The sequence below is a fragment of the Varroa jacobsoni genome, unplaced genomic scaffold, assembly GCF_002532875.2.
Source record: "Varroa jacobsoni isolate VJ856 unplaced genomic scaffold, vjacob_1.0 scaffold_545, whole genome shotgun sequence".
NCBI classification, from domain to species: domain Eukaryota; kingdom Metazoa; phylum Arthropoda; class Arachnida; order Mesostigmata; family Varroidae; genus Varroa; species Varroa jacobsoni.
In genome coordinates this window covers 20,330-47,759 of record NW_019213447.1, presented here as the reverse complement: position 1 = coordinate 47,759, position 27,430 = coordinate 20,330, and the positions used below count along the sequence as shown (strand labels likewise).

At 40.0% G+C, this 27,430-nt stretch overlaps 2 protein-coding genes across 12 annotated transcripts in view; one reads left to right on the top strand and one right to left on the bottom strand.

The window, feature by feature from the left end:
* LOC111261319 (thioredoxin 1) overlaps window positions 1-7,884 on the bottom strand; it is a 36,382-nt gene extending 28,498 nt beyond the window's left edge. For all 9 annotated transcript variants that reach the window (XR_015311456.1, XR_015311458.1, XR_015311455.1 and 6 more), the window contains exon 1: window positions 7,633-7,884. The gene's annotated coding sequence lies outside the window, so the exon portion shown is untranslated. The remainder of the gene's footprint in view (window positions 1-7,632) is intronic.
* LOC111261318 (muscle-specific protein 20) lies at window positions 379-22,543 on the top strand. 3 transcript variants are annotated; one of them, XM_086968644.1, is made up of 4 exons: window positions 379-639; window positions 19,988-20,112; window positions 20,809-21,013; window positions 21,448-22,543. In XM_086968644.1, the coding sequence occupies exons 1-4, from the start codon at window positions 589-591 to the stop codon at window positions 21,625-21,627; spliced, it is 561 nt and encodes a 186-aa protein (XP_086824770.1). In that variant the 5' UTR covers window positions 379-588; the 3' UTR covers window positions 21,628-22,543. The 3 variants fall into 3 exon arrangements, with proteins under 3 accessions (XP_086824770.1, XP_086824771.1, XP_022690446.1); XM_086968645.1 differs by lacking the exon at window positions 379-639 and adding an exon at window positions 5,103-5,125; XM_022834711.2 differs by lacking the exon at window positions 379-639 and adding an exon at window positions 8,082-8,467.
* Window positions 22,544-27,430: the final 4,887 nt, after the last annotated feature.

Genomic DNA, 27,430 nt, shown 5'->3' with positions numbered 1-27,430 from the left:
AACGAGGATCAATGAAACCCGTCTTACAAGGGACCTATCTTCGTTGGCATCACATAGTAACCTGCACGTTTACCAACACGATCGCAATATACGTAAAAATGTATTAGTCAGGCAGTCTAGAAGCCGAGCGAGGGTGGGCTGTCTTGAGCGAACCCTTGACGGTCTGCGCTGGTCTTCGCCTCTAAGCATCATGCTCGAAAGAGAAGCTTACGGCCAACTAACGCAGTTATTGTCGGTTTTTGGTTGCGTTATTCTTCTGGCGTCGGCCGACAGCACAACCTCGCGCCGCTAAGGCCACTCTCTACTGCACCATCTCCTCAACCACCCTGTCCGTGAAGGCGGTATTGACACTCACGGTGCGAGATCATATAGGACGGCGGGCGGACACTCCTAGACCACTACCTTCTTGCGTGCCGCAGGAATAGGACCTCCGTTATCTTTTCCTATCTATTTCGTTGATAGTCGAAGTAACGATTCGACTACGAGATCAGCCAGGGTCTTTCAGTGATAGTCGCTAAACTTGAGTCTAGCTAGACTTTTAGGCAGTGTGGTAGTGCTTTAAGTATCTTAGCTTACGCTTACGACAACATGAGCGGACGTGGACCCTCGTACGGCCTGAGCGCTACCGTGGCCAACAAGGTAGGCGATGACATCTGTTTTCCACTAGAAGACTTATGAGTGAATTTGCTACGACGATGCGTGAAATTTTCGCAAGATATTTCCGCTTACACTTCAGTCTTCAACAAATTGTGAATATTAGCGCTGCCAGGGGCAGATCGATTTCGCAACTCCGGTAGGTGTGGCAATTACCGATTCAAAGTATATGGCCGAGTTTTGCTATCACGAGCAGATGGGTTTTTCATTAGGAGAAGGACGGATTATAGAAGGGCTGGCGGCTCTGTTTAACTGTTCTGTCTTTTTCCACTTGTTATAAGTACGTTTGGATTCGGTGTTTCGAAACGAGACCAATATTGGGAGCACTCTACGATAAAGCTTAGCAGGATGCAACCATCACTTCGGTCTGATATCCAGAGCTTTTGAAAAGTTTCTAACTCAAGTTTGGCCAACCAGCTAGAAGGCCTATTTACGTGTCTCCTGCGTGCCCCATATCCTGACATAACGCGCAGTTCCATCTTAAAATGCAAGCAATTCTGGTTATTAAGTTTCTAGGTTTATTGATGCATTGCGACAATATCGCCAACCATATCGCCTTACTGATATCTCTCATGATAAAAGTGCTGAATAATAATGTTAGTTAGTTGGAACTGAAATTTCATATCTGTTACCAGTCTCCTAGCAACAACAGACACGCCGACGTGCAGTTTTATAAACGTTCAGCTCATATAAGTTTCCTAATAACTCAAAATTACAGTTAAGTGGATATCGTGCTCTTCCTCGATCCATAAATCATCCAAATTCGTTATAACCGCAAAAAAAAACGTCTCAGCAACGCTATAGTCGACAGGCGCCTTGATAGAGGTTGCAATAAATTAGATGAAAAGCGTCAAGAACGTCTTGAATTCGAGTTTAACGTAGAAATGCTCTGCCAGTGCTTTGCGCTCTTAAAAATTTTAAGTAACGACTGCACTATTTTATAAGGCCTGGCCCTTCTGACTGAAGGAACTAGAAATTGTTTTGGGTATAAACGACTAATGTTTCAAACAACAGTACATATCTTCGCAAACATTTACTTTCCTTTCATTCCGTACCCTATTCCCTGAACAAATGGATGGATGAATGAGTGACTCTTAGTGACAAAAACAGATATACAAATTGTTTAGAAATACATTGGCAAGCGTCAGATCTATAATAGCATGATTTAGATAAAGCAACTGGAATAGATCTCAATATGGACGTTTGCAAAATATCCACATCTATTTTTGTGAAGTTGTGGCAGCTTCAGAACGAACGTTGAGCTAAGGATAAGTTCACCAGTCGTATCATGTAAAATCCGTTGATATAGACAAGAATTAACCAAAAAAATTTCTCAAGGCGCTAGAAAAAAGGAGGGACTCATTTCAACTTAGAAAACTTGTAAATATCCATTTCTATATCTGAAAACGACATTGGTCTGTGCTTTTATGTAAACGTAATTTTTAGTTCATTATACTTTAAAGGTTCGCCAACAGTTTCTAGGAACTTAATGCGACCACGAGCGTCTGAGGATAATTCGTACGTTGCCCATATGACCAAAAGCATTAGGTTAAATAATAGCGTTGTTATTTATCGAGAACACGACTGACAGTTGTCCGAAGAAAACCCGCATTAGCCAAAGTAAAGAAAACGAGAGGATTTATTTCTATACGTCTTTGAACTTTCCTTCATCTGGCTAAAATCAGTGTGTATACGCTTGACGCAATAGGACTTTGCGTTGGGGACAAGGCAGTGGAAAATTCTGCTGCTGTACCAGATGCAAGGTTGAGCCAATCTTTGACCGAAGTCTGCTGTAATTGCAGCAAAGGCAATAGCAGACGACAGTTGTAAGCACGAAGAGCGATAAGCTACTAGTAGAGATAAACGACAAAGCGGTTCATATATAGCTAGTGCTATATTTGACCATATATATATCCCAAAAGGATGCTAAGGCTATCGTAAGGCACAAAGGCAGCTGGCTGCTGTTTCGGGTCGAGTGAACGTATTGTTTGTATCTGATTGTCGTAAGAGAAATGAGCAACCCAAGCGTTCAGTTCCGTTTCCGTCGTTCACGGGTTAGGTGTTCCTTGATGAAACGGGGCTGATGTGAGCTATATGTAACTTGCTGTTATACAGCGAGAACAGCCACAAGTTAAGGATACTCAGGAGTTTTGTGTGATTGTTGACGTTTTGCCGTCCAGTGAACGCGAATCGAACGCATTGATACTTACAAGGCTAGACAGACTAGCTGGCCAATTAGTTCTTCTATTCACTTGATAGTTATTTTTCCTTCTTATCGAAAGCAATAGAAACAGAACGTGTACGCGTTCCTTATTTAGGACCTGGTGAGATATCGAAGCTTTTCTTCTAGAGGCCGATTTTCTTCTAGACATGAAGGCTAGTTGTGTACTGGTATGGTCGGTTAGTCAAGTGGCCTAGATACAACATAAAACGGCTGGTTTGTGCACGACATGACGATATCGCGGTGTGATGCATATTGAGTACGATAGCCGGGGCTAACATTGAATTAAAGGTCAGCCCGAGCTGCATCAGCTGAATCAGCTACATTCACTGTTTGTCGTACATACAGATCGTGCTCGTCTCCTTTACATAGGCTAAGCGTTTATTTCGTTTACAAGATCGAAGAAGTAGTCGTCAAACGGGATGAGAACAAGGCGGCGGTGCGACGTAGAATAACATGACCAGTCCCGTATTTGATCAACTGAATAAAATAAGGCGCTAGAGCAATTCTGGAATGGTAAAAAACATTTTCTAGTCTGATTCAATTCTATCGTACGTTCAATTATAACCTTAATGAAGATAGAATAATTATTACGTTTGATTCAAAACAGCTTGTTACTTTATCTGATTAACTGTAAAACACATAACCTTACCAATTCGATACTGGAGATTCAAGTGAAGAATATCATAGATATTCTTCAATCTCCTATTTGACGCGGAACTACTTGTCTCGGTGAGAGCCTTGACATATTTACAAGGGCATTATACAATTTCAAATATTCATCGAGCTAACAAAATTTACTAAATCCATATACGATATTAGTAGAGGGTCAGGAAAATGCTCACTCAAACTACCAGATATGTTTTGAAAATGCTAATCTTTCTAGGTCCCTCGAATCGTCCCTATATAGGATCGTCGACCCGAATGATACGCTGTCTTTTCTTTAAACAGTTGTTTTAGGTGCGCTTAGTATACGTCTCGCAGCAAATCTATGTTTTCTTTTTTGGAACAGTTTCCAAAATAAACTCTATTTATTTCACTTGGAAAACTGCGTAAACAGGTACATTCGTTTTAAGGGCAGAATCCTTTTTATACCGCCGATTGCAGTTGGCGCTAGTAGTGAAGGTTATCACACCTAGAGGAACTCTGAACTGAAAAAAAAAACTATTGAAATTGCACATAACTTCTAATAGTAACAGAGTTGTATTTTGTTTTTATAAGCTTTAGTCCTGTATTAGTGCATTTTTAGCTTAATCGAGTACTAATAGAAGAGAACCTGGAAGTTTGTTATTCTAAAATGTTGAACTAATTCGAGCGATCCTGTTTTTGTGCAGAGTCATTGAAGTCATGATGCAAAATTGAAGACACCTGAAGGAGGTTCGCTCTATTACAAACGACTTGTTTGAAGGGGCACCTATTATTTTTGAATGTCTCATCACGACCCTATTGTGGAGCATCACTACAGGCATGGAATCGATGAAGTATTAATTTATTGCATTTTTTAAAGTTTCGGGACTGTGTCTACTTAAATTAAATTTGTGCAGTAGGCAGGGAAAGATCTAAAAGAACTTGATGGGAAGTGCTTTGAGTAAATGCATGTAATGCTGGCTTTGGATCATACACAATTCGTTTTAGCTTAACAAACAAACGATTTTTAAAATAATGTTTTTTAAGAAGCCGAATCGTGGCTAATTAGTCTTTTAGGGCAGCAACAGGTCTGGAGGACTAAAATGACAATGTTGAACTAATACTGTTTGAGTTAAACTCGTGCAAAGATATTTACATTGTCCTAGACGGACAAAGCGGTTAAAAGCTGGTGATAGCGGCCTCTGTCAGTGGAGCTAGCTCAACTTAATGGGATCAAGTTAATCTCAAGTAAGACTTGAAATTGTTGGCAACAAGCGTAGAACCACCTGGATTATTAGGCATGCCAGAGGACTTCTATTGATCTCATACCGAGATCAACCCGGCTGGCCGCGAACCAACATAAAGCAAACGGCGACCGACAGAGGCCGCCTTCCATATTCACACAGTTGACGCTAGATGAGCTCCAGGACAATCGTTATGTTCTAGTTTGATTAGACTCGTAGTTCGGTAGGTACAACAACCCTTTGCGGGTGGTGCTTCAGATAGGGCACTATGGGAAAGGGGACCACTCAGTATAACTGTAACGGCCAACACCAATCAGGCGTTTCCTACCCCTTGTCTGGACTTTATACTGGAAGTGAGTGAACTAGCACAAACGGCAAGGTACGTGCAATCCTATGTGATAACTTGACTACAAGGGTATACTTAATCAGACGTATATAACAATGCAGTAAAAACGGAAATTGGAACAGATTAATCGTTTTTCTACTACGTCAAACTATATCGACAAAGATTTAAAAAAACCATATTGCCGGTCCGGACAGATCTAATCTTCAACACAAAATCAAAATTAACGTCAGTACCCGTAAGAGTATCTAAAAGAGCTGTTTTGATGGTAATGTTCTCTTAATCAGAACCCAAAATACTAAGCGATCAATTTGCATGGACTTCCAAGTTGGCTTGTTTTACAAACGTCCTCTTTCATGTCCTTATGCTTCGTTCCCATGTTTCTTGACGTCAACTTGGGTTTAGACAGTATATATATATATATGAATTGGGTCACAACAGGTCACTAAATCCGCATTCGTTTAATGAAGTAGTTCTAAGTAACATAGCGCTATTGGGGAGGTACTTTACCATATACATCAGTCCGTAAGGTCGCATAATGCGCATACGACTGTAAAGGGCCACACGACAGTGTTGTTGTCGTCATTCTCCGTCTTGTGCTGTAATAATTGTGACGGCAATAGCTCGTCCTAGCACGTATCTTCATCCTGTTTCGCCGCTTTGTTGTTACAGCAGCGGCCTACAACCTCGTGTGGTAAGAAGCGGGCACCAACGAGGGAGATCATTCTAATCCCGAACGTTCTTTCCAAAGCGTGTAAACAAGCCAGGTCAGCGAAACAATTCATCTTCAGTGGCTGAGCAAAGAATTCGCTTACAGAGAGGGTCGTGTGAGGCAAAGTACACAATCAAGAGAGGACGACGACTTTGAAAGCAGGAAATAAGCTGTTAGTAAGGCAAAACCCTTTCTGATAGATAATTTCTAATCAATTGCCTTGCTTGCCTTAAAACGCGCTAAATACACTCGCTGTCCAGTTGACTTCGACACATTTGCTACACTTTTCCCCTATGAATATTTGGATATTGAGCAAGCTGCAACGAATTTTGAGCGCACTACCTAATCGCTCACGCTTGTTGTTAAGACGCTAGTGCTGGCAGTTCAAATCATTGGCACCTACCGTGGGCGTTAATAGCATTGTTCAGACAACCCACGCTTGTGCAAGGGAACAGAAAGCCTGTGGGGAAACAACCAGGACGAGCTGACGAAATATGTCAATAAACCGAAAAATTCGAGCGCAGACTAAGTGCTATATGTTAAGTATATAGCTAATAAAGAAGCAATGTGTTTACTGAATTAGAAAATGCTCATAGCAGTTCTCTCTCTGCTGATGCTTTTAACAAAAGTTACTTCTTTTTTTTTACACAACGTCCAGGTCGAACTTCTCCAGTTCAAATAGCTAATTTTGCTGTGAAGAACCTCGAAGTCGCCAACTGATACGAGGAAATCTGCACTGGATTAAGGCTGTTTGTTTGCATATGCATATGCGTAAGAGGACTATTTGCACCGAATTAATGTTTGTGCATATTGCTCGATTTGTATGTATCCCAAAGTTGCGTTCTGAATATTAAGAGGTTTACTCAGGACATGATATCAGTTAGGCACAGCATACTCGCTTCAATCGAACGAAGCTCTTCGAACTTCTCTCGCTCTCTCGAAGAGGACAAACGGTCTCAGTTCTTTTATATCAAATTGATTGAAAGTAAATTGTTTATAAAAGCGCGGTTTTTGAACTTCAATATGTTACTAACAAAGTTAATCTGGAAAGAAAAGTTTCTTAAACTCAAAAAAGTTTCTTAAAACTCGAAAATTATGTCGAACAGAAAAATATAATGGATGTATTCTTTTAGAAATCATCTTTGATGACAGTTTATACGGACAAATAAAATTACTAATAAATTCCTACAAGTACGGACAATTATCACTACCTCGTGTCCTAAAAAATTTAGGCGGCGTCCATGCACTGGTCAAGCCCGCTTCAACGAAATGACAAGTGCAAGGGGGTATACTTGAAATATTCACAGCTAAAGTTAATCGAAAGCATCTGGCCGATTCAACATATGTTGAACACTTTATAAATCATATATATTTCGTTTCATCTCTGACTGACCGATGTATTCAGTAAATGTATTTGTCTTCAGAGAACTCTTCTATACAGCATAAAGTGCTAGCAACTACTCCTAGCTTGCACACCTGTTCAGCACTTACAAAGGAGACCTGTTAACCAAGCGAAAAACCTGAGTACTAAAAAGAAAATTCAGCCTTCAATGTGTACTATTGCTAGAGATTGCTCGAGATTGACAGGTTCAATTAACTCTATGTTACTTATACAGTCTGATCGTTTTCAACGCATTTAAAGCAATCTGGAACAGATTTCCTTCCGAATTTCTATCTGCTGATCGACCTCCGACAGTGAAAGCTGTCATCATCTTAAGCTACGTGTTCCCAACTACCTCAAATTGTCATCTAACGCAACTATATTTATCCTCGCAAGGAAAAGCAGTATTCTTATTATTTATTCTCTAAATTATACTGTTATCATACTCACCTGGGTTTACGTGCAGTCAGTACACGGCTTAATATCAAAATCTGTACGAACCAGCCGTGTTTTATTAGGAGTTATTCCGAACGTTAGTCAGTTGTATTACATCATACACGTTAGATTAACTGAACCTAATGAGGCTGAACGTTTAGGACCGGTCTCTTTTGAATATTTTCATCTTCACTGGTACTCTTATGGTGGTTTTTGCTAGTTGTGGTACAAACTACTATCTAGAGCAGCGGCTTCTGTTGAGCGCTACCCTAAAGCTCGGATGTTGGGTCTATGGGGCTGCCGGAGCCCTCTTCGACAAAGTGTTCATTGACTGCTTTGCCGGCAGAGCTTGAATCTTGCTCTCTCGTCTTGGCTCTTTCATTTACAGTGGGCGCAGCCAGACGAATGTAGGTTGTATAAAAGGCTCTCCGGGTCGCGCCGTTGGCCAGCCGCGTCGACCGAAACAACGAGAAACGCAGTCCGTTGGAAGAAACTACCCATGCGTCATTTTTCATGGTGCCGATTAAACGTCGCTTACGAGAAAAACAATCTAAGACCACGCCTCTTACGATTAAGAATACCCCGTGACTAAGTGCTGTTAGATTTTTTGCCCAATGTCATTTACGTGTTGGGCTCAACTGCAGTGAACTCAACGGAAGCCGGGATACGAAACCCTGTTCATATAAGAAACACAATTATAAAACTAATATAGACGAAAATTAGTCGTAAGTGAAAGCTTTACTAGTACTAGTGCTTGAAATACGCTAAACTGTGAGACACGAGCACTTAAAATATCATCATGGCCAACCGTGGACCCGGTTACGGATTAAGTGCGCAGGTTGCCAATAAAGTAAGTTTAAACTAAAAAACTTTTCTAAGATATTCGTCTTACTAATGCCAGTTGCTTTGAGTTCGTTGTGGCATTGCTAATCGTATTAGAACGCAGGTAAAAGAGTTATATATATATATACAGATTTCCGGTTCTAACGTAGTTGGGTATACGCAAATTGATGCGGCCTTGTACCTGAAAATTTTTTAATTTACTAAATTACATTTATAGTCGAAAAGCAAATTTAAATTGAAGTCTGTGTCGGAAAACCCGCAAAAGCTTTGATCGGTTTAGCCGCATTTAGTTTCCTTTCGTGACCTGAGCTTCTGTGGTGCCGTGTGGTGTTCCTTTATACTATATACAACAGATTATTCATACTATATACTTGCAAGACTCTCATTCAAAGTGAGAGCTTTTTATACCCGTGGAGCAATAGGTGTACAGTATCTTAGGACGAGCCTTCTTTGTTTATGTTTCAATAGTGTAGCTAAGCAACATGGTAAAAAATACACTTCCAACGTAAATTTTGTATTTTAGACTAAACCCTCTTTTATAAGCCTAATTGGACTATGTTGGGCTTGTCGATGCTAATGCCTTACTCTAAACTGCATCAGTTGGCTCCAAAGATATTGAGAAAGGAATAAGCCCAAACAAAGCGTTCGACAATGTGTCGATCCCTCAATTAGCCTCAATAAACCATCAATTAGCTCTTTATCTGCTAAAGGAAAAATCCGTTTCAGCCTTATAATGTACTACAAGTTAAAGAAAGGGTAGAAAAATTGCAACAGCTGTCATCGAAACGACACATGGGAACAGTTTAGGAGTTCAATTATCAAAACCTATACACATACGGTAAATCGTATAGCAAATACGTGGCTTTCTAAGTTTAGAGGCCAAATATGACTGCTTACGAGGGTGTCCCTAGCGCAATAATCGCTAGAGCTATAAAAACGTACGCAGTTGACTTGCCCATGTTATACTCGCATCTTTACAATCTTGATTCGTTAAATAGATAATGTACTATTCAGAAGCGGCTGTCAGAGTACTACAGTAAGGGTATAAAATTAAAAGTTAACTAACTTAAAATAAAAAGGTAACTAAGCTTACGAAAAACAATAAAGCGATTTAAAGCCTTTGGTCCCATAATAAGCAAGCGCGGTTCCATCGCTGGGTAGAAGCTTTCATTTTTGATGCAATAAGTTATAACGATGTAAGCTTTTATTTTAGATTCAATAAGAAAACTAACATTCGTGGCACTTTCTGGCCTAAAATCGTTGCTAGGAAAGAAGGCCATTCATTGTATTCAACGTAACGTTAAATAGCATACATAATTTGGAGTAATCGTTAACTGATAAGCGTGCCGCTCAAATACAAACTCGTCTATGAAATTATACATGAACATAATAAAGCGTGAAGCCACAGATCATCTTCTAGTTTGTGTTCATTTATATAGCTCATTTATTGACGAATGCATTGTAAGAGAACGTTTAGCTAAGCCTGCTTTTTTGATGACCTGTTGCTTTATTAGACTATTAATATTCTCAATCTTTAATACGCTCGAATTTATGTAGGAGCTCAACGTTGTACTCTGTGAGAAATCAAACATTAAACCGTTTTCGTATTGAAGCATTTTCGCAGTTCTCACATTTTTCACATACAGTCATTATAGACTGGTCTTTTTCACGCACGAGAGACGACATATTTTTCATTTACAGAAAATTCGCAGAAACATTTCGTTGGCGGCCTCATCGAATACGTCTGACCTTTACTGGTGCCTCGATTTGCCACTGGTCACCGATATAAGACGGACTGATCCAGTTCACGCTGTGCTAAGAGTCGTCCTTTTCGAAGATTCATAGGTCACGGCTGCCGTCTTCCCATAGTTTTCAAAGGCGTAAGCCAATCTCAAGCAGGTCGCGTGTTCAATTATTATAGACAATTATTCCTTATTGCGTTAGGCCATTACGTTTACGTGTTGCTTCCAGTAGAGAATTTGATATCTGTCGAAGAAGCTTTTTCGCATGGTCACCAATACTCTAATTCTACTGATTTTACTTGAGGTAACAACTACATTTAGCTGTGAAGCTGTAATACATCCAGCCGGTTCCGCCAACCTGACAGTTTAATTCGTTGTCAAAATGACCTAGGCTTTGTCCACATCACATCGTAGCACTGTTTTTTTCTGAAAATACTACAATTCCAATCGAGCAAAGCAAGGGTAAAAGTGCTATCCGTGATTTTAGTATTTTCATGACCTGACGCTATAGTTCTGTTTTTTCGCGCATACACATCTAAAGAGAACATAACTTGAGGTACGAGTTGTCGTAACTTAAGCAGCTATTCTTATAAACACAGTAAAAGGACTCTTGGCGTTCGCTAGGATAACGCTACAAAATGTTCCATCGCCTAGCTGTTTCGTAGAGACGAGTGGATCTATCACAAAAGCAAGTTGCCTTGACCCCTCCACCCCAACCCCAAAGAAAAGTATACCTTGAGTATTGAACGAACGAAATCAAAAGCTGTGCTCATATACGTGAATGTTCTCGCATTATTTTTTGTATGGTTATTTTCTTCACAGAAACCACGATTATAGATAAAGATGATGATTATTATTAATTAGGTGATTATTACCAATACATATTATTATTGAAAAGATGATTTCAAGTCATTGTCTGTTTACTTTGAAACATTGTTGTGAAAAATGGAAGCCGGGCCCGCGTTCTTTCGAAGAGCATGTATTTCATCGATTGGTAGCCGTTAACAACAATACGAGCGTATTTGTAGCGTTTTGTTTAACTCCTATTACGTTTCACACTTCCATTTAGCGCTAAACTGCGCCTAGTTCGTATTCCCCAAGGCTCGCCTATGTTCCTAGGCTTCTGCATAATCTGATCCGAACAAAGCTCTGTCGTACAAATAACAGGACACATTATGCCAATCCGCCGTTTCGTAGCGTAAATTTTATTACTGTAGTACTATATTTGTATCTACTGATGATCGAGCTCTTATACCATCTGATGGTTTAGGTATTGTGAGGTAACTCGTATGGCATTTATAAGTAATATCGTATCCTGTTCTAAAGATTTTCTCGGATCGATTGTGGTCATTTGCAACTGTATAATACGCTCAGCTACGTTACACAAGCGGCAAGTTTGACTCATGCCATAAACAAAAAAAAATTAGATTATTTGATTGAAATCTCGGGCTTAAACACGAATTTGCAGCAAATACTTAGACCCATCTCTGCTGAGTCGTGTGCTTTACACGCAAAACTAACCGATGCAGAGGATAATATGCCTACCCAAGAACATTCGTTGTACGGCACTCGCTAGTTCACCGCAGAAGTGCCGTCTACTAAGGTTTTCTGTAGAAATTGATTGCTTTTTGATGTATGCTCTGCAAAATAAGGACGTAGGTAAGGTAGATTGTGCATGGGTTCCCTCTTAGCGAACGGAAGATGCGCCCTCTTTACCAAGCATATTATCCAGTACTTTCCTCTTTAGCAAGTTCGCCTTTCCTTTCGTTAATAGAGAGATTATGAAGCAATAGATATGGAAGTACGACCTGGACTAGCTTTTTTCTGAGAGCAACAGGGAACATGTTGGATGCAGAAAACGAGATTTTGTTGGTTTGCCGTGCGTTATGCACTACGCCAGCGTCCACCCGTGGCTCGTTTACGCAGCTTTGTGGCCGGTGTGTTGTCAACATGGATAAGACGGCATGAGTATTATCCACCTTTTGTTTGGCCTGTGTCTTGACTGCGGAGTTTCTTTGGGACTTCAGTTGGACAGTAATAAGGGGATCGCGATGTATAACCCAAACAAGTAGTCAATATTTGGCAGACAGATAACATTTAGACTGGAAATGGTTCGGCCTTTTTGACAATGGCAGGAACCAACTATACGCGATAATCGGTTCGTCGATGCTTTTGCTGTCTACGTGTGCACGTCTACACATAAAAGCGGAAATTCGGCGACGTTCCTCAACCTAAACAAAAGGCAATCGACGTCTGAGTTACGGAACAACATGAACGCGAATGTGAGGAGGATGTGGTGTTTACTTTCGTGGGCAGCGAAGTGTACCAACCACAAGAATTGTGTAACTGATGCACATAAGCTGAACTCGACACAGATTATATACCGGAGCAATAGAATTTTTCCTTCAATTAACTGGTTAATAACTTGAATTGAAAGATTAGCCAGGCCGGGGAATACATCGTGATATACGTAGGAACCGCTTTTCTTAATAATGCTGTTTAGCCACTTGATGTCCTTTAGGTCGACCGGCAAACATGTCCTTTACCTGTGCATATAGAACGACGTTGAACCTTTGCACTTCTCAAATTTGTTAATCCTCTGCGAACAAGTCTTCGGAATCACCTTCTTTAGGTAGAACATCAGGGACTAGCCCTCATTAAGAGTCGCACAAGAGTGATTCTGCTGGATTTACTTGGAATTTTCCCTATAATACTATGAAACGGTATAGCAACCATACAACCAGCTGTTAATCTTAGTAACATCTTATTTTCCAGGTTATTAATATCTGGAAAATCTTTCCAAGGTTAAAATTTGAAACACCGTTGTAGCATGTTTTTTGCTTATAAGTTGCATGATAACGCATTCGCAGAGATGCGCATTAACTACTTAGGCCACGCCGTCCCCGACTCCTCTTTAGGCAGCTAAGCTCGTGTTGGCCAAAAGGGTTGCTACCGATCTCATCAAGGGACATACAGGACAGACAGAAAGTATGACCGACGTTAACAGCTATGTGGTTATGGCACGAACATTTTTGTCCTTTTTGATGAATATATTTTTACTTTTGCTCATAACTGTATTTTCATTGTCGCTACGTTTCATTTTTCGTCGCACGAACTGCCGACCCCATTCTTAGCCTATTATTCAGGCTAAGCATCGAGCCTTAGTCTATTCAGATATCAAACTCCTAAATCACTGTTGCAAAACACGACAATCAAACACACTATAAGGCTACCATACGGAATGGTACGTCACCGGCACATCTGGACACACAAACGCGTCGACTGTGCGCTTCTCTGATTTATTTCTGATTTTTTTAGAGGCTTTGACTGGCCCTGACTACTAGGAATAGCTAGCTGTCTATTTCGTTCTGACGCAGCCATTGTATCATTGCTTAAACCTATCCGTACTCCGCTTCTAGACTCGGATTCGCGTAAAGGTGGTCGTATAAATCTGTTCCTAGTTCCCTCGTCTGGCTGCTGATAACACGTTCAGATTATACTAATAAAAGCAATAACGATAATAGTCACGCGAGAAGAAACCGTGATGGACGGGCTTGTGTATTTTGAAATCTTGCACTGGAAACGTGCGTCACTGAGGTTACTGGCTGGTGCTTGCATGTAGCATGCATGAGCTCAACATGCACCTTCAGGGTGAAGTTCAATTAGCCAAACGTCTCGAGTGAAACACGGTAGCCAACTTAACATTCATAATATTCGAAAGATGGTCCAGGTTCGAAGCCGAACGTTGGCGCTTCGTTTTGTGCTGATGGCCTACAATCTGGAACACCGTTAGCATTAAACTTAAAACTTGAATCATATGCTGTATAATTAATTACCAGGTGAATACCAGGGTATTTGGAGCATTTTGACTGGCTTGGAATATCCTCCGTCTTTTTCCGAAAAAAACTTTGAATAACGTCCTATAATATCTATGGCCAAACATGGTGTCGATGTACATTCATGGGCTATCGTTATGCTCAATGAAATAAAAACTCGGAAACATTCGCGAGTCTGACGTCACGATCTCTGGGAGATGGTTATAAATGTTTTCCACCAATGAGCTTTACTCGTAAACGTTAAATGATAATAAGGTTCCTAGTTGTTTCTTTCGTGCTATAAAAGACCTCTGCTAGAACGGACGTATTATATGTCCAGGATATGTGCGTTGTATAGGAAGAATCTTGGGTTGGCTGAGATTCACTAGCAAAATCTGGCAACGTTTCAGACTCTGGGACTTCGAGCGTTTTTTGCTCTGTGACCTTCAGTGCGTCTTTTCGCTGATCATTGAACTGCACCGCAGTCAAATCACATATTTCTGTCGCAGAGAGGCTGTCAAGTGTGAACAAGCCGCACACATAAACCCGATTAGCCTTAGGCAACAAAGGCAACGCATTGGACCCACTGCTGCTTGCAAAGTCCCTATCGCCATCGTATATCTCAGCGGCTATATCGCTATAAAAGTAATACGGTAACATAGAACTATATCGATATATATAACCAATTATCTAGTGAGGTGCATACAGAAGGAATATAATTAACCATACAACGATCTAGTCGATTTCGTTATGCATGATACGGCTGGAGCATCGAGATCAAAAAAATATTATACTTTTTTTGTTTGTATCTTGGCTATATTGATATGGTCAATTGAAGTTCGTTGAAAAATGGAATGAATGATTCTCGTTTTGTTGGGATAAAGCAAAAAATGAAGATCGTTACGTGTGTGTGTGTGTGTGTGTGTGTATGTAAGTAGTAAAATGAAAATATTTTTTTAAATTTTATTCTTTGTTTTCTTTTTGTAATTACGTTTTACCATGATACCATACGTCCTCTAACCTGTTTAGAAATTATAAAGCTTAATGTGACATCGAAGACACTATCATAGTCTACGCATTTCATAATCTATAACTGTATTATTGATGCGTGTCATAATCGAACATAAAAAATGGAAGACTTATCCTAAAAGCGAGCATCGATGGAATCGAACGTAGATGACAACTGCGGAAACAAGCCGGACGACAAGCGATAATAACTGATTTCCTTCGAGGGCCTTGGCGAGGCTGTGAAAAGTGTGCCCAGTGGTATACAGTCATACACCCCCATATACTCTACATTCTGTTACCTTTCCAACTATGCCGAAATTTCGGAACTACAAGTTTCCACATTTAGTTCTGCAACGTTTTTTTCTGAACCGCTCTCTGAACTCTGCAAACTGAGTTTTAGTCGCGTCGTATAAACGACACATAGCTCTTCTTAAAAAGACATTGGGGGTAATTCTGCAGTCGTTATTACAATGTCCGGCTGGCATCATTATGAATAACCTCAAATATATATGGCACCTTCTATTAAAAAAAAATTGCGACGGCATATAGTTAAACAAAGGCCGAAATAAAGCGCGTGCGCGGCGCTTGGTTTCATGGTTTGTCTGGAAGGATCTGTTTCTGGAGAGAAAAGCATTGGGTGTCTGCTCTAATTAAGGTCAGCTTAGGCTAATCTATAGAACCACAAACGCTGCCACGCAGTTGACGTCCATTAATCCTTGTTGATATAAACGAGATACCGTGAATGACGTTACCAAATTTCTGAATAGCTAAACAAACGAATATAGAATATTATGGTGGAATATAACATCCAAAACCCTAGTGCATCCCGCGCTGACTTACTTTCATCAATATTAGCAAGGCATAGACAGATTGCAAGAGAACAATATATCGAACTAGCCCAGTGAGTAAGTAAAGGTGTAACATTTGAATAAAACGCAATGCGTATGCTACATGTAGCAGGACCTAAAGGAATCTTAAGTCGATTCTCGCGTCTGCAACACACTTTCTGTACCACGAAGCCAGTTCATAAAAGCAAGCTTTACAGGACGAAGTAGGTCCAGGTATTGATATATGAGAATTTCAAGACCTGTACGAAGAAGCTTTGAAAAACGTTAAGCTTTGTTCTCAAAGGAACGTTCTTGGCTTTGTTTTTAACATCAGAAGGCTGCCGATATCAGGATCCGTTGCAATCTACGGGTAAATAATGAAATCTCATAATAGGTTTAAAACACGAATTCTCTTAAAGTATACTGCCAAGCACCACTGAAATATTTATTTTCTCCACAAAAGCGCCGTTAGCCATTTTTTCTCAAGCAGAGATTATGGTTACTTCCCTCGTTGGTACCGGATAAAATCGATTTGTCATGTCACATGACACACTCGCACAGAACGAACCCTTTCTCATTTACATTGTTCCGTCAAACTGTCCATTTTGCTCGACAGTTACATACTGTACATTGTACATACCGTAAATTTATTCCATTATTCAGGTCAAACTTACATTGTGGCCATGAGCTGGAGCACACCTGCAGAAACGAGAAAGCGCCGGACAGGAGCTTTTCCAACCTTTTATTTCTAAGAAGAGAGCAAAAGGAGCTGTTGTGTTCGCCGCCTCTTTTACGCGCCCATTTTTCACTCCAAAAGCGAATATACAATCAATACATGATGAGGCACGCTCTATGTCTTCGTCACGTTCGAACTGGAACCCTCTGTATATAATGGCTAGCTTGTATACATTAGGAAGCATTCTATGGATTGTCCTGGTATACTTATCGTTGGTCTAGAATAACGCCCATGACATGTTATGCACCTAAATTCTTCAGTGGACTACTTCTGACACACTCTCTGCAAGAGACCCTTTCTCCTGTAGCAAAAAACAGGAGCCAATGTTGCCAAGAACGGCAACAGCAGCTCTGTTAATACATAGTCAGATCACCTGATGCAGTCCAGATCACAGGTTTTACTATATGCTTGATTCTGACCCGCTCTTACCCTCGCGACAGCTCTCGTTCCGGTTTTTTTTTGCTCTACCTTGGCGGCACTCCTGCCCGGCGCATTAAGTTCAAAATTTCTGAGTGCGTCTTATCGGTTCAATCATATCTTATTTTAAACTCTCGTATTTACTCCGCTCCCGTCCTAATTTAGCTTTGTCTTAGTTAGTTTTTTTTATACCTACTTCGATGGCATGTCCCTCTCTCACTCTACTTGAAGTCTTCGAAACTATCTCTCCTACTGCTGATACATAGTGCTTATTAAAATTCACTAATATCGTCTAATATCGTTAGGTGTCTACGACAACGAATAGAAAAATATATAAATGATGCTTATAAGTGCACAGTCATTCTTTACCTATTATACCTAATGACTGTTAAGTCCGTTATGTATCAAGCACAAAGGCACTCTCTTGTTAGTGAATTACTTAAGCAATGCTTAAGCTTATGCCACACTCTAACTAATGCTATACTTATTTCGAGAACTCTGATTAGGAACTCTGACTCGAAAACCCTGCGTGCCATTGAATAGAGGTCAAGATGATCCACTAATGTTTCCCTTTAACCGGTTCTCGGTCAGAAGCGCCCCACTATTTGTGGCTCATGTAGCTTTTCACGTTTTTATGACCCCTTAGCGTCTACATATGGCCGTCCGGTGTTGTTGGCATATTGGTAGCATTTCTTTCTCCTTGAAGGCCTCGCTATTCTGATCGTCAAACCTTTAACGGTCTGACATCTTAGATAGGGCCCGTCATTCTTTACATACAGAACTTTACATACCTTTTATCGTAACGTGCACGCGAATTTCTCACTTGTCAGTCACGTTTCTTTATTTGGAATCAAGGGAGGCTCATCGGAGGTACTTATATGATATATAGATGATTATGAGCTTAATATTACCAGTAGTCTTAGCTAGTTGTATTGAGAAAACGACGACCGTTAAGCTGGACCAGATACAGGCTTGTAAACAATCCTATTACAAACAATGTTCAGTAATAGTTTTAGGTAATCTACCAGAGTAATGGACACATGGTTTCTGTGAATTCCTACGCCTGAGTTCGGTAGTTAGTGTTAAGAAATATTGCACTGTTTCTCGGAAAAAGAGATGCCACGAAGACAGCAGCTGGGCAAATGGGCTTTTGCGTTGAGATAAACTGCAACTAGATGATTTCATTTTTGAAATATAATGTAGTATCCCGTTTCATTTTGACTATAGATTAGTAAAACTTCGACACTTATAAAACCCATCGGATGAAATGAATGTAATGTACATTTTAATATACACAAGCTCTGCATCTTCTTTTGTACATATCTATAATGGTTTTCCATACAGACACTGCCAATGGCAAATGTTTAATTTGTATGGGTCTTTCCTTCGCTGCTGGTGAAACCCAACCAAAATCAGCCGATAGCCAGTCGCTTATCAAAAGATGGCGGTATTGCTCGGACCTCCATTGCTCATGCGGCTAAAATGTCTGCCTGAAGGCAACCGCATAGGGAATTAAACCTGAACGTAGAATGGTGGCTTACGGCTAATTAAACAGAAGAAATGTCACCTCGTAATGTCACCTTATCGTAGTAAAAGTCTGCTGAAAAAAGGTTGTTTTGTTTCTTCTTAAGAGGCTATAGAGAGCCTAAGCAGGCAAGGTTGCAACGAAAAAACGGTCAGAATGCAGTTATACGAATGCGCTAACTTAGCTTTCATTCCCTGGCTCCTTGACGTAATCGTACCCAGATGACCTAGATGATGTTACATTGATCATGACGATTTAGATCCATGCGAATGCGATGTTTAGAGTCATCGAAATGTTGATTTTGATCAAGGATCTTCTGACACTTTCATAATAACGTCTTAACATGTAGAACCTTTGTAGTTTCTGGACGAGAGGTTGTAGCAGCTTAATTTTGCATGCATCCATTGAAATTAAATAAACGTCATTACGAAACTTTTGTAAAAGCTAAAGTACAATGGTCCGGTGGTGTAAAATGGTGGCTGTACGGGAGATGCATTGATGAAAAATATATATCGCCTAACGTTGTCATGGCGGAGGATGACGCTCCTTCTATTCACTGGCTCAGTAAATTTTTTTCAATACCTCGTTGTAGTCTTGTCGGTTGTTAATAGTAGCGGTCCGAGTCAATCGTTTTACGGAGAAGCAGCAGCGCATAACGGACGATTCCTTTCAAATTCCACCACACTCCAGTCTTCGGCGTCTGTCGACGTTTTATCACAGATCGTTAAGTTTTTCTTCGTTTTGATCCCAAGCTTTCTCGGATATTGTTCCCATATGTGATCCACTCTTCATCATCCGTCATCGATCACCTCAGAAGTGGCTCGATTTCGCTGTGTCTTTTAGAACCATATCATCGGCATTTTCCATGTTGGTCTGGCTAAACTTTCGCAATAATTTCATCATCAATTCTTTGCGTAATAGGTAGACCACGAGAAGGTACATTCTTCACATTGAAATCTCTGCTACGAAAGCTACAGTGTAGCATCGTTGACTGTTTTTTTCCAGTAGTATTTATTGATCACAAACAGCACAACTGTTTGTGGACCTTGGCAGTGCTTGTTTTTTAATTGTAGTAAAACTATAAAATACACCGAAACTTTGTAGAAATTTTAGATACTTTAAAAGTGCTCTTTCTTTTCTAAGTCTCAAGGATTTTTGGCACACCGACTACTGTGAAATTCTAACTTTCAAATGACATCAAAAATTTAAGCTATACTAACTGTATTATCTGGCTTCAAAACAATTTAGCTACAGAAACTGTCACTTTTCTGACAATTTAATGGTGAAGCGTTTGAACGCCGATCTGTAACAGAGACTGAAATTCAGTCCGAATTAACTTTTTTTCTTCAAGATACAAAAGAGAAAAATCAAGATTCGTCTTATTTGATGTGGTTATCGTGTCCGTTTAATCTTCTAAGTTCGTTATTTTGCTCGTTTCTTGATTCTATGGACTTCAGTTGGCTGGAAAACGGGACGCTCAATTAGAAGCCGATATTCTCGCGTGGATGGGAGATATTGTTGGCCAGAAACTGCCCGCAGGAGCTATTGAGGACGTGCTCAAGGACGGCGTAATTCTTTGCCAGTGAGTACACAGAGTCGAGGACCTAACGTAGTGCACGGAGGGAATCGTTGTTGGATAATTAAGGCTTGAGGACTTGAAAGTAAGGTCAAAGCTTTGCTTCAGGTCAGCCAACGGTAACAACGATAAGGACACTAATATTAGAATAAGGCCAAAACGAAAAAGAAGCGCTGATGATTCCAAGCTTCATGTGAATGTTCAAGAAACTTCCTGTTCAATTTTTCAAGCGTATCTGACAAGAAACGGCTTTACTTAGCTGTACGTATTCAGCCGGTCTGAAAAATGCAAAGGACGATACCCACCCTTGAAGATCTGGTTGTGCAACTACTTCTCAAGTATAACTAACATTTAAAAGCTTTTTAGTCAGCGTAATTTCAAAGCTGCTTGGTGCCAAGTCGGCCGCAGCGAACACTTGCTACGGATCATGACACGAGGCGCGGGATCAGTACTACACTTCAACCAGAATTAAAATTTTGCAGGTGGCGCCGGAAAATGCAGTCATGAACGTTAGAAAAAAAACGCAGAATCGCTAAAAAATTGAGCTCATATTAAACACTGTCCAAGCGGTAGTATATTATAAAGAATATTATTTTGAAGATCATTTCAAATCAGCTTCTAATTACGTTAAATAATAGACTGATATTACAAGCGTCCGTGTAATTTCTATTTTTTTTTTTATCTTTACTATTTTTTCAACAGCTTTATGAACAAACTGATGCCTGGCTGTATCTCCAAAATCAACACATCCGGCGGACAGTTCAAGCAAATGGAAAATATCAACCGTTTCCAGGAGGCGTGTAAGGCGTGGGGCGTGCCCGAGATCGATGTGTTCCAAACCGTTGATCTCTATGAACGCCGCAACATCCCCCAGGTTACCCAGTGTCTTATGGCCGTCGGACGCGCTGTAAGTATAAAAGGGACGAGCTGACATGTAGTTTGTTTAAATAAAAAACAATGTGTTTTTTTAAAAGGTTACCTATTTTCTAAACGATATTCCATTGTTCAAGGCGCCGAATCTATTATTGTGCTTCTGTATATGTTTCGTTGCATATGGCCCATTCAGAACGCAGAGGGCAGCAGGAATAATAACTAGAGCCCAACATCACATAGAACTATACTGGTTGTCGATAATGATAAGTCGCTAAATACACATTCTATAATGTCTTGAGGCTTTTCGCAAAAATAAGTACACAGATAGTATATCTTGTCGGCTATAAACAGGGTGAGTCTCAAACACACGAAAATAGTTTTGTGAGGCTTAATGCTGGAGACCAAACCGTGCTTAGTGACACATTAACTGAAGGTACACCCATTACGTGCGCTCTGTGTACTTTGCAGTGCTATTTCCATCCTGAGTTCCAGGGTCCATTCATCGGGCCAAAACCTTCTGAGGAAAACAAGCGCGAGTTCACCGAAGAGCAGCTCCGCGCTGGCGAAGGTGTCATTAATTTGCAGATGGGCACAAACAAAGGTGCCAACCAGTCTGGGCAGAACTTTGGCAACACGCGTCACATGTGAAGAGTCTGAATAGCATTTCTATCTGACCCCACCATACATGAACATACTATTAGAAGATTATTGCAATAACGTAACCCAACAACGATATGATACAAAGCGACATCTGTTAGCATTATGAGTTTTAACAGCTTTTGATGACGACTAGGACAAGGACAACTGGTGCTTTTTCCAATGCACCTTTCCGTAGAGCTTTTGAATCTCCAATCCTCTTTAATACAACTCCTCATCCCCGACGGCTGAGCACTCCTTCTCAGCGACATCCCGATGCACACCATAAACCGTTTTCCCATAGAAAAAGCTTCCAAATAACTCTATCTTACCTTTGTTAACAAGTGCAGTCAGATTTGTTAGTCAGCGCCCTTGGTACGACCATCCATTACATTTCGCGTCCTGATTTTTTTGTCACGGTAATTGTACTCTAATGGCACGTGGTACTTCCTAAACACAAAAAAATTGGGTCGTTTGTGATGTTCCTATGGCTATGCACGTTATGCATAGCGAAGTACGGAGCATAGCTAGAAACCCAGCATATTGACAGATGGTCATCCTTTAATCTCACCTAGAAAATGGCTGACAATATACGGAAGATACTGTATATGAATCATAGCCAACATCGTCTTATCATCAATTGCTGCTATAATTGTGATCATTATTCTTGTTGTCTAAATTACATGGGAAAAAATCAGATAAACCAACCCAATCGAACAAGAATAATCTACTGTCTTACTATCACCATGGCCGCAAACATTTTAGGGCTACTGCTGACGCAAAAAAGGTATTTCAGTTAAACACATCGTAGCGGTAATATATCAAAACGAGAACAAATAAAGGTCGCTATAACGATGATTCATCTAAATATGTGAATGATCTGTCAAATAAATATTATTAAACAAAATTTGATTTTCTTAGAGACAAATATGTTTTCATTTCAGCACGTTAGCACTTCTGCTTGTTATAGCCTAGTTGTTTTCGGTGCATCCCACGAAATAGAGTAGCTGCCAGTCTGAATTAGCATTTGGGCCAGATTAAAAGGCGGGCTACTTAGAGCGCCATTTGTTAATGTATTTTTTTTTTAAATTTTAAAGATGTTTATGATACATTTGGCACTGTGTTTTAAGGTCAGTGGCAAGGCGAAAGACAGCCGAAGTCGACAAAAATGAGTAAATGTTAAATAAAAGAAAAATCGTTTTTTTTTGTCCAGTATACTTGAGCTTCTTGCCTATTGAGAACTTATGTACCGATTAGAGTAAACATGACCCATCTGTACCAACGACCCGATGATAATACTCTTTAGTGTTATCTTTATTGTTAGTAAGCGTAATGTTCGTTAGCGCGTTAATTTTATAGAAAGCATTTAAGGGAGTCTGAATCTGAAATCTGGCTAACGTTTTGGCATTGTCGAGCAATGACTTCGCTTAATCTGTCAGTGTGAGCCATCCAGTGATATGGTAAAAAAAGCGCAATTTACCCTGTTTTATTTTATCATCTTACCTTCGTAACAGTCGTTGGCACAATAGAATATTCACGGCTGGATTGACTTCACCTACAAGACCCTACATGCATAAGGAAGGATGCCTGGAAAGGACTAATGTAATACTGTGCTAATCGAGTAATGTGGTGAAAGTGTGCTAACTCAGTGGTCACATGCATTAAAAACAGCATTTTCTGTAAATGGGATTGAAAAAATCAGAACATCGACACACATATTTCTATGTAATGATGTTTTTTTTTTTTAGTTGTGAGTCTCTCAGCACTGGTACTGCGACAGTAATGTATCTGGCACGGTGAGCGACATGCCTCCCGCAACGGAAAATCACGCCTTTTGAATGAAATTTCGTATATACGAGTTATAGGACGTGTTATAATAGTCATGCCCACCAAAATTCAGTTCAGATGAAAAACTCAGTCAAGTATTACTAGTTAAAAACTCGGTAGATGTCAACAATCGATACGTTATGATTGTCGTATAAACACCTATCCACCCTGCCTATAGTGCTTGGAAATGGATTATATAATTGTATTGCCTATGCCTGCATAAATGTTCTCAATCAACTTACTTAATATGGTTAAAGCATTATGGGAGCTTTAACTAGTCTGAGCTTTACAGCGTGACTTTGAAAAGAACGCGGTGGGCAATATAAGCTAGAAAAAACGGAAATAAGAACTCCAGAAGAAATAAACCATCTATTAAATAGAGAATGAGTTTACACAATGTGAATACCCCCAAATAGAGGCCATATGGCCAAATTTTGTAAAAGCAGCAAGGAAGGCTGGGCCACATATTCCTACATATACTACCTGATTTTCCTCGGCAATACATTAGACTAAAGGCGTGACAGCGGTAGATAAAGCCAATATTTCGAGTGCCGTGTTAAAAAAACATAGATTACAAATTTTACTAAAGGCTGCATACGCAGTATTTTCAAGTTTGATCTTGATACGCCTTGGTAGGCGACCCGCAGCCTTTTGCAGCTTAAGGATCCGCATGTGTTCGCACGCCGATGCGATCGAAAACACAGATTTGTTTGTGTTTCTAGCGTTAACACACATATCGGCCAAAGCATTACTCCGTATCGAAAATTTCTAAATGTGTCTTGTTCATTGCTAAGTCTGACAAAAAGGGGTTTCGCTTCATGTACTACTTGTATCGGCTATTATTATCATGTTAGCTAAATTGCAATAATTTATCGTATCTATTTATATTCGAACGTTGTATAAAAAGACGTTTATATATTTATTCAGCAACTTGGATCCTAATCAATAAATTATGTATGCATTACTTTATTTTTACGGCAATGAATGAGGCCTCTTTACTTAACGATGCCACTAACTAAAAATGTGCGGAACCATTTAAATCATCAAGTTCAGGTCTCGATATTAATATTAGCACTCCATTAAAATATAGTAGGCTTAACTCTACAAATATGTTAACGGTTGCAAGTAACCTCTTCAACAGAAACAACAGAACTATTATGGCCCAACGGTATAGTGCACTCGTGCTAATAAGTACTACAATAAAAATTCAAGTTAAATCTTGTTGTGTAATTCTCTAAGCAGACGAAACACAGCAGATCGAGCAAAGTGGGAAAGTGGTGGTGATTCATCACTTCCATTGACATAGACCATCAGTACACGTTCCGAATTCATCCCCCATTATGCATGGGTTCCATAGCAAGTGCATCCTGCTCCTTCTTGGTCCTATAGATATTGCCGAACTCAAATTTTAATTCGCTTATAACTCATGTTTCGTCAAGGGTAAAATTTGTCGAATTTGGCATCCAGGACTGCCGTTAAGCTTTACGTCGATCCAGCTTTCGCCCGACTTCGAATCTCAGTCACTTGGTGTCTTAAAGTTCAATAGTCACCCCTATGTCAGTTAGTAAAATCTGTGTTCGGGCTATACACTTCAAATTAGTACTTCCTCTGGACCATATGCCCTGACAGACTTCCCAATGTTATTCCATGAGTCCAAAATCGTTCTTCAAAACAATGTTTTGGAATCGTCTATTGTAATTTATCAACATTGTATAGAACACTACACAGTCGGATGTTGACAGAGATGATTAATGTTCGACCGGATAAACAGCAAGCTATGGCTGCATAACAAGTATATGTTTATAATGTGTCTTCGAATTGGTTTTTTTTTAATAGTAAGAGTTATATTAAGGTAAATGATAGCAGAGGATTACGCTTAAGGGAAAGTGCGAATTTGACGCGCAGTGTAGCTGGAAATCAAACAGTAAATTGGTGTCGGTCGAAGTACATTAGTCTTGAAAAAAAAAATCAGATTCCGCTGTGCACTCCCAAGGGTAACACGCACAGGTAACACGTACTTAGGTAAAAAAAAATAGCTCAATCAAAAAAAAAAATAGGTCAATCTCTGAAGCTTGAAAATCACTTGAGTTTTTAATATCAGCCCACTGCGTAGTGTGTTTGGTCAGGGTATAAATCGTTGACCTCCTATTCCAATTGCCCTCACTATGTCGTGGGCTATGCCTTCAACGTGTGTAACGTTTGAGTAATTCTGAAAAAGTAAACGGAACAACTTATGATGTTGCCCTTCTAGTTGCTACGACTTCTTCATAATCTAGGTTCCTCACCACGTTGGTGGCCCCGTCTCTCGATGTCATCATGGCTAATGTAGAAAGGAAACTGCCTAGGCGTTATAGACACTGTTCCACACAGGCGCAGGATTCTTTAAAGAACAACATGGAATAGCTCGGCGGAACCTATACGCCTCATGAACTATAAAGACAATACGTTGCGTTCCCAGTCATTTGCGGAGATCTTCGTACTTCGCGCCAATATTGAGCTGCTGCACGGTTTCGCTTGCAGTCTATATAGGATGCACAGTAATCCTGCTCTTGTACTCTATTTTATGTAAACTAGTGTATCGTAACTTGAGTTTACAATGCTTTGAGAATCTACATGAATAGGAATTGTTCTAAGCAAATATAGTATATATGGATGTATAATCCAACGAAGAGCTATGGTTACCGATTAACTTAAACTGAAAACTCAAAAATAGAGTCATGCTCACCAGAAAGACAAAATCTAACAGTTGTTGTTCAGTTAAGTTTGATCAAGCTAAAGACGTCTTCCGATATACTATGTGCGAAGCGAAGGGCAACTCAGAGGAAACATTATAGTTTAATCATCAATTTACCTCAAACTTAATAAATGCTTGATTCACTTTAGCTTTTTCCTTTTCTGTGCATGATATATATTTGAAAAATACAATTTCGTTGCATCGTCAACTTTCAAGTTTATGTACATATTTCACATAGTCGACAGGTAGGCCGCTGACCCAGTTTGCGACCCCGATCTCATCGTGAACAGATCGGGTCGCTGATGATGCACTTTAAACTACAAAAAAAACCTATTAGATTTTATAGCCTTAGCTTTTATGGGTTTTCACCGAGTTGTTCTACTGATATGACTTCGCAGCAAATGATTTTTTCTGCGTTTTTATTACATATACATACCAAAATGTGTTGATGGAAACCAGTACGGTCGGCCCCTGAAAGTAATGTCAATCGGGTTGCCGTTCGGGCGGTCTCTAGTCGTTGAAGTTGTCTCATAACGATACCGCTGTTTTGCGCGGTTGTATGGACTTTATTAGTTAAGCAGGTTAAACTACACATGGATATGTGTCCGGCTGGTCTGCTACGAATCCCTCTACAACTCGGCCTCCTGCCAAAAAATTCATAGTAAAAACTAAATAAAGTGTTCCTCTTGAAACATCGATTTAATTATGCCGACCTCAGCACGCAGCGTAAAGCATTTCTGCAATTAATATCATCTTGCCTTATTCCTATCTAAGGCCCTCCGTCAAGACGAGCGATTTGGAAAAACGATAATCCTAATAGTTATATGAACTGTTCAGTTCAGCGCAAAACGCTTAGGATAGGCTGTAAGCACATGGAATAGGCCCCAATTTTGCATAACACTGAAGAATAAAGCTCAGGTAAAATGCACCCTCGTCGACACATTGCACAGAGGCGTGGATTAATATAAGCTTTTGCGTTTCGAGTTTTACGTCTGGTATCGCCGTTAGGTATTCCATCAGACGAGCCACTTTATGAACCTACCTTATAACAGAAGTAAACTTCGAAATATTGCTGCTTCCGTTTCATATAACATTGCATAAATTGAATCTACAGGTGTACTCAATAATGCTCTGACCAGTATCTGCCGAAATATTTCGAGGTATCGAGTAGGATCGATATTCATAAGGATAAGTGAAGATTTCTTTTTTATTTTTAAACTCAGCTTCGCGACATTGGTGTCGTATGTATGAGAC

Coding starts and splice junctions, on each gene's coding strand:
- LOC111261318 (XM_086968644.1), top strand. CDS start 589: ATGAGCGGACGTGGACCCTCGTACGGCCTGAGCGCTACCGTGGCCAAC. Junction 20,113..20,808: donor GACGGCGTAATTCTTTGCCA/GTGAGTACACAG, acceptor TTTTTTCAACAG/CTTTATGAACAAACTGATGC. Junction 21,014..21,447: donor TTATGGCCGTCGGACGCGCT/GTAAGTATAAAA, acceptor TGTACTTTGCAG/TGCTATTTCCATCCTGAGTT.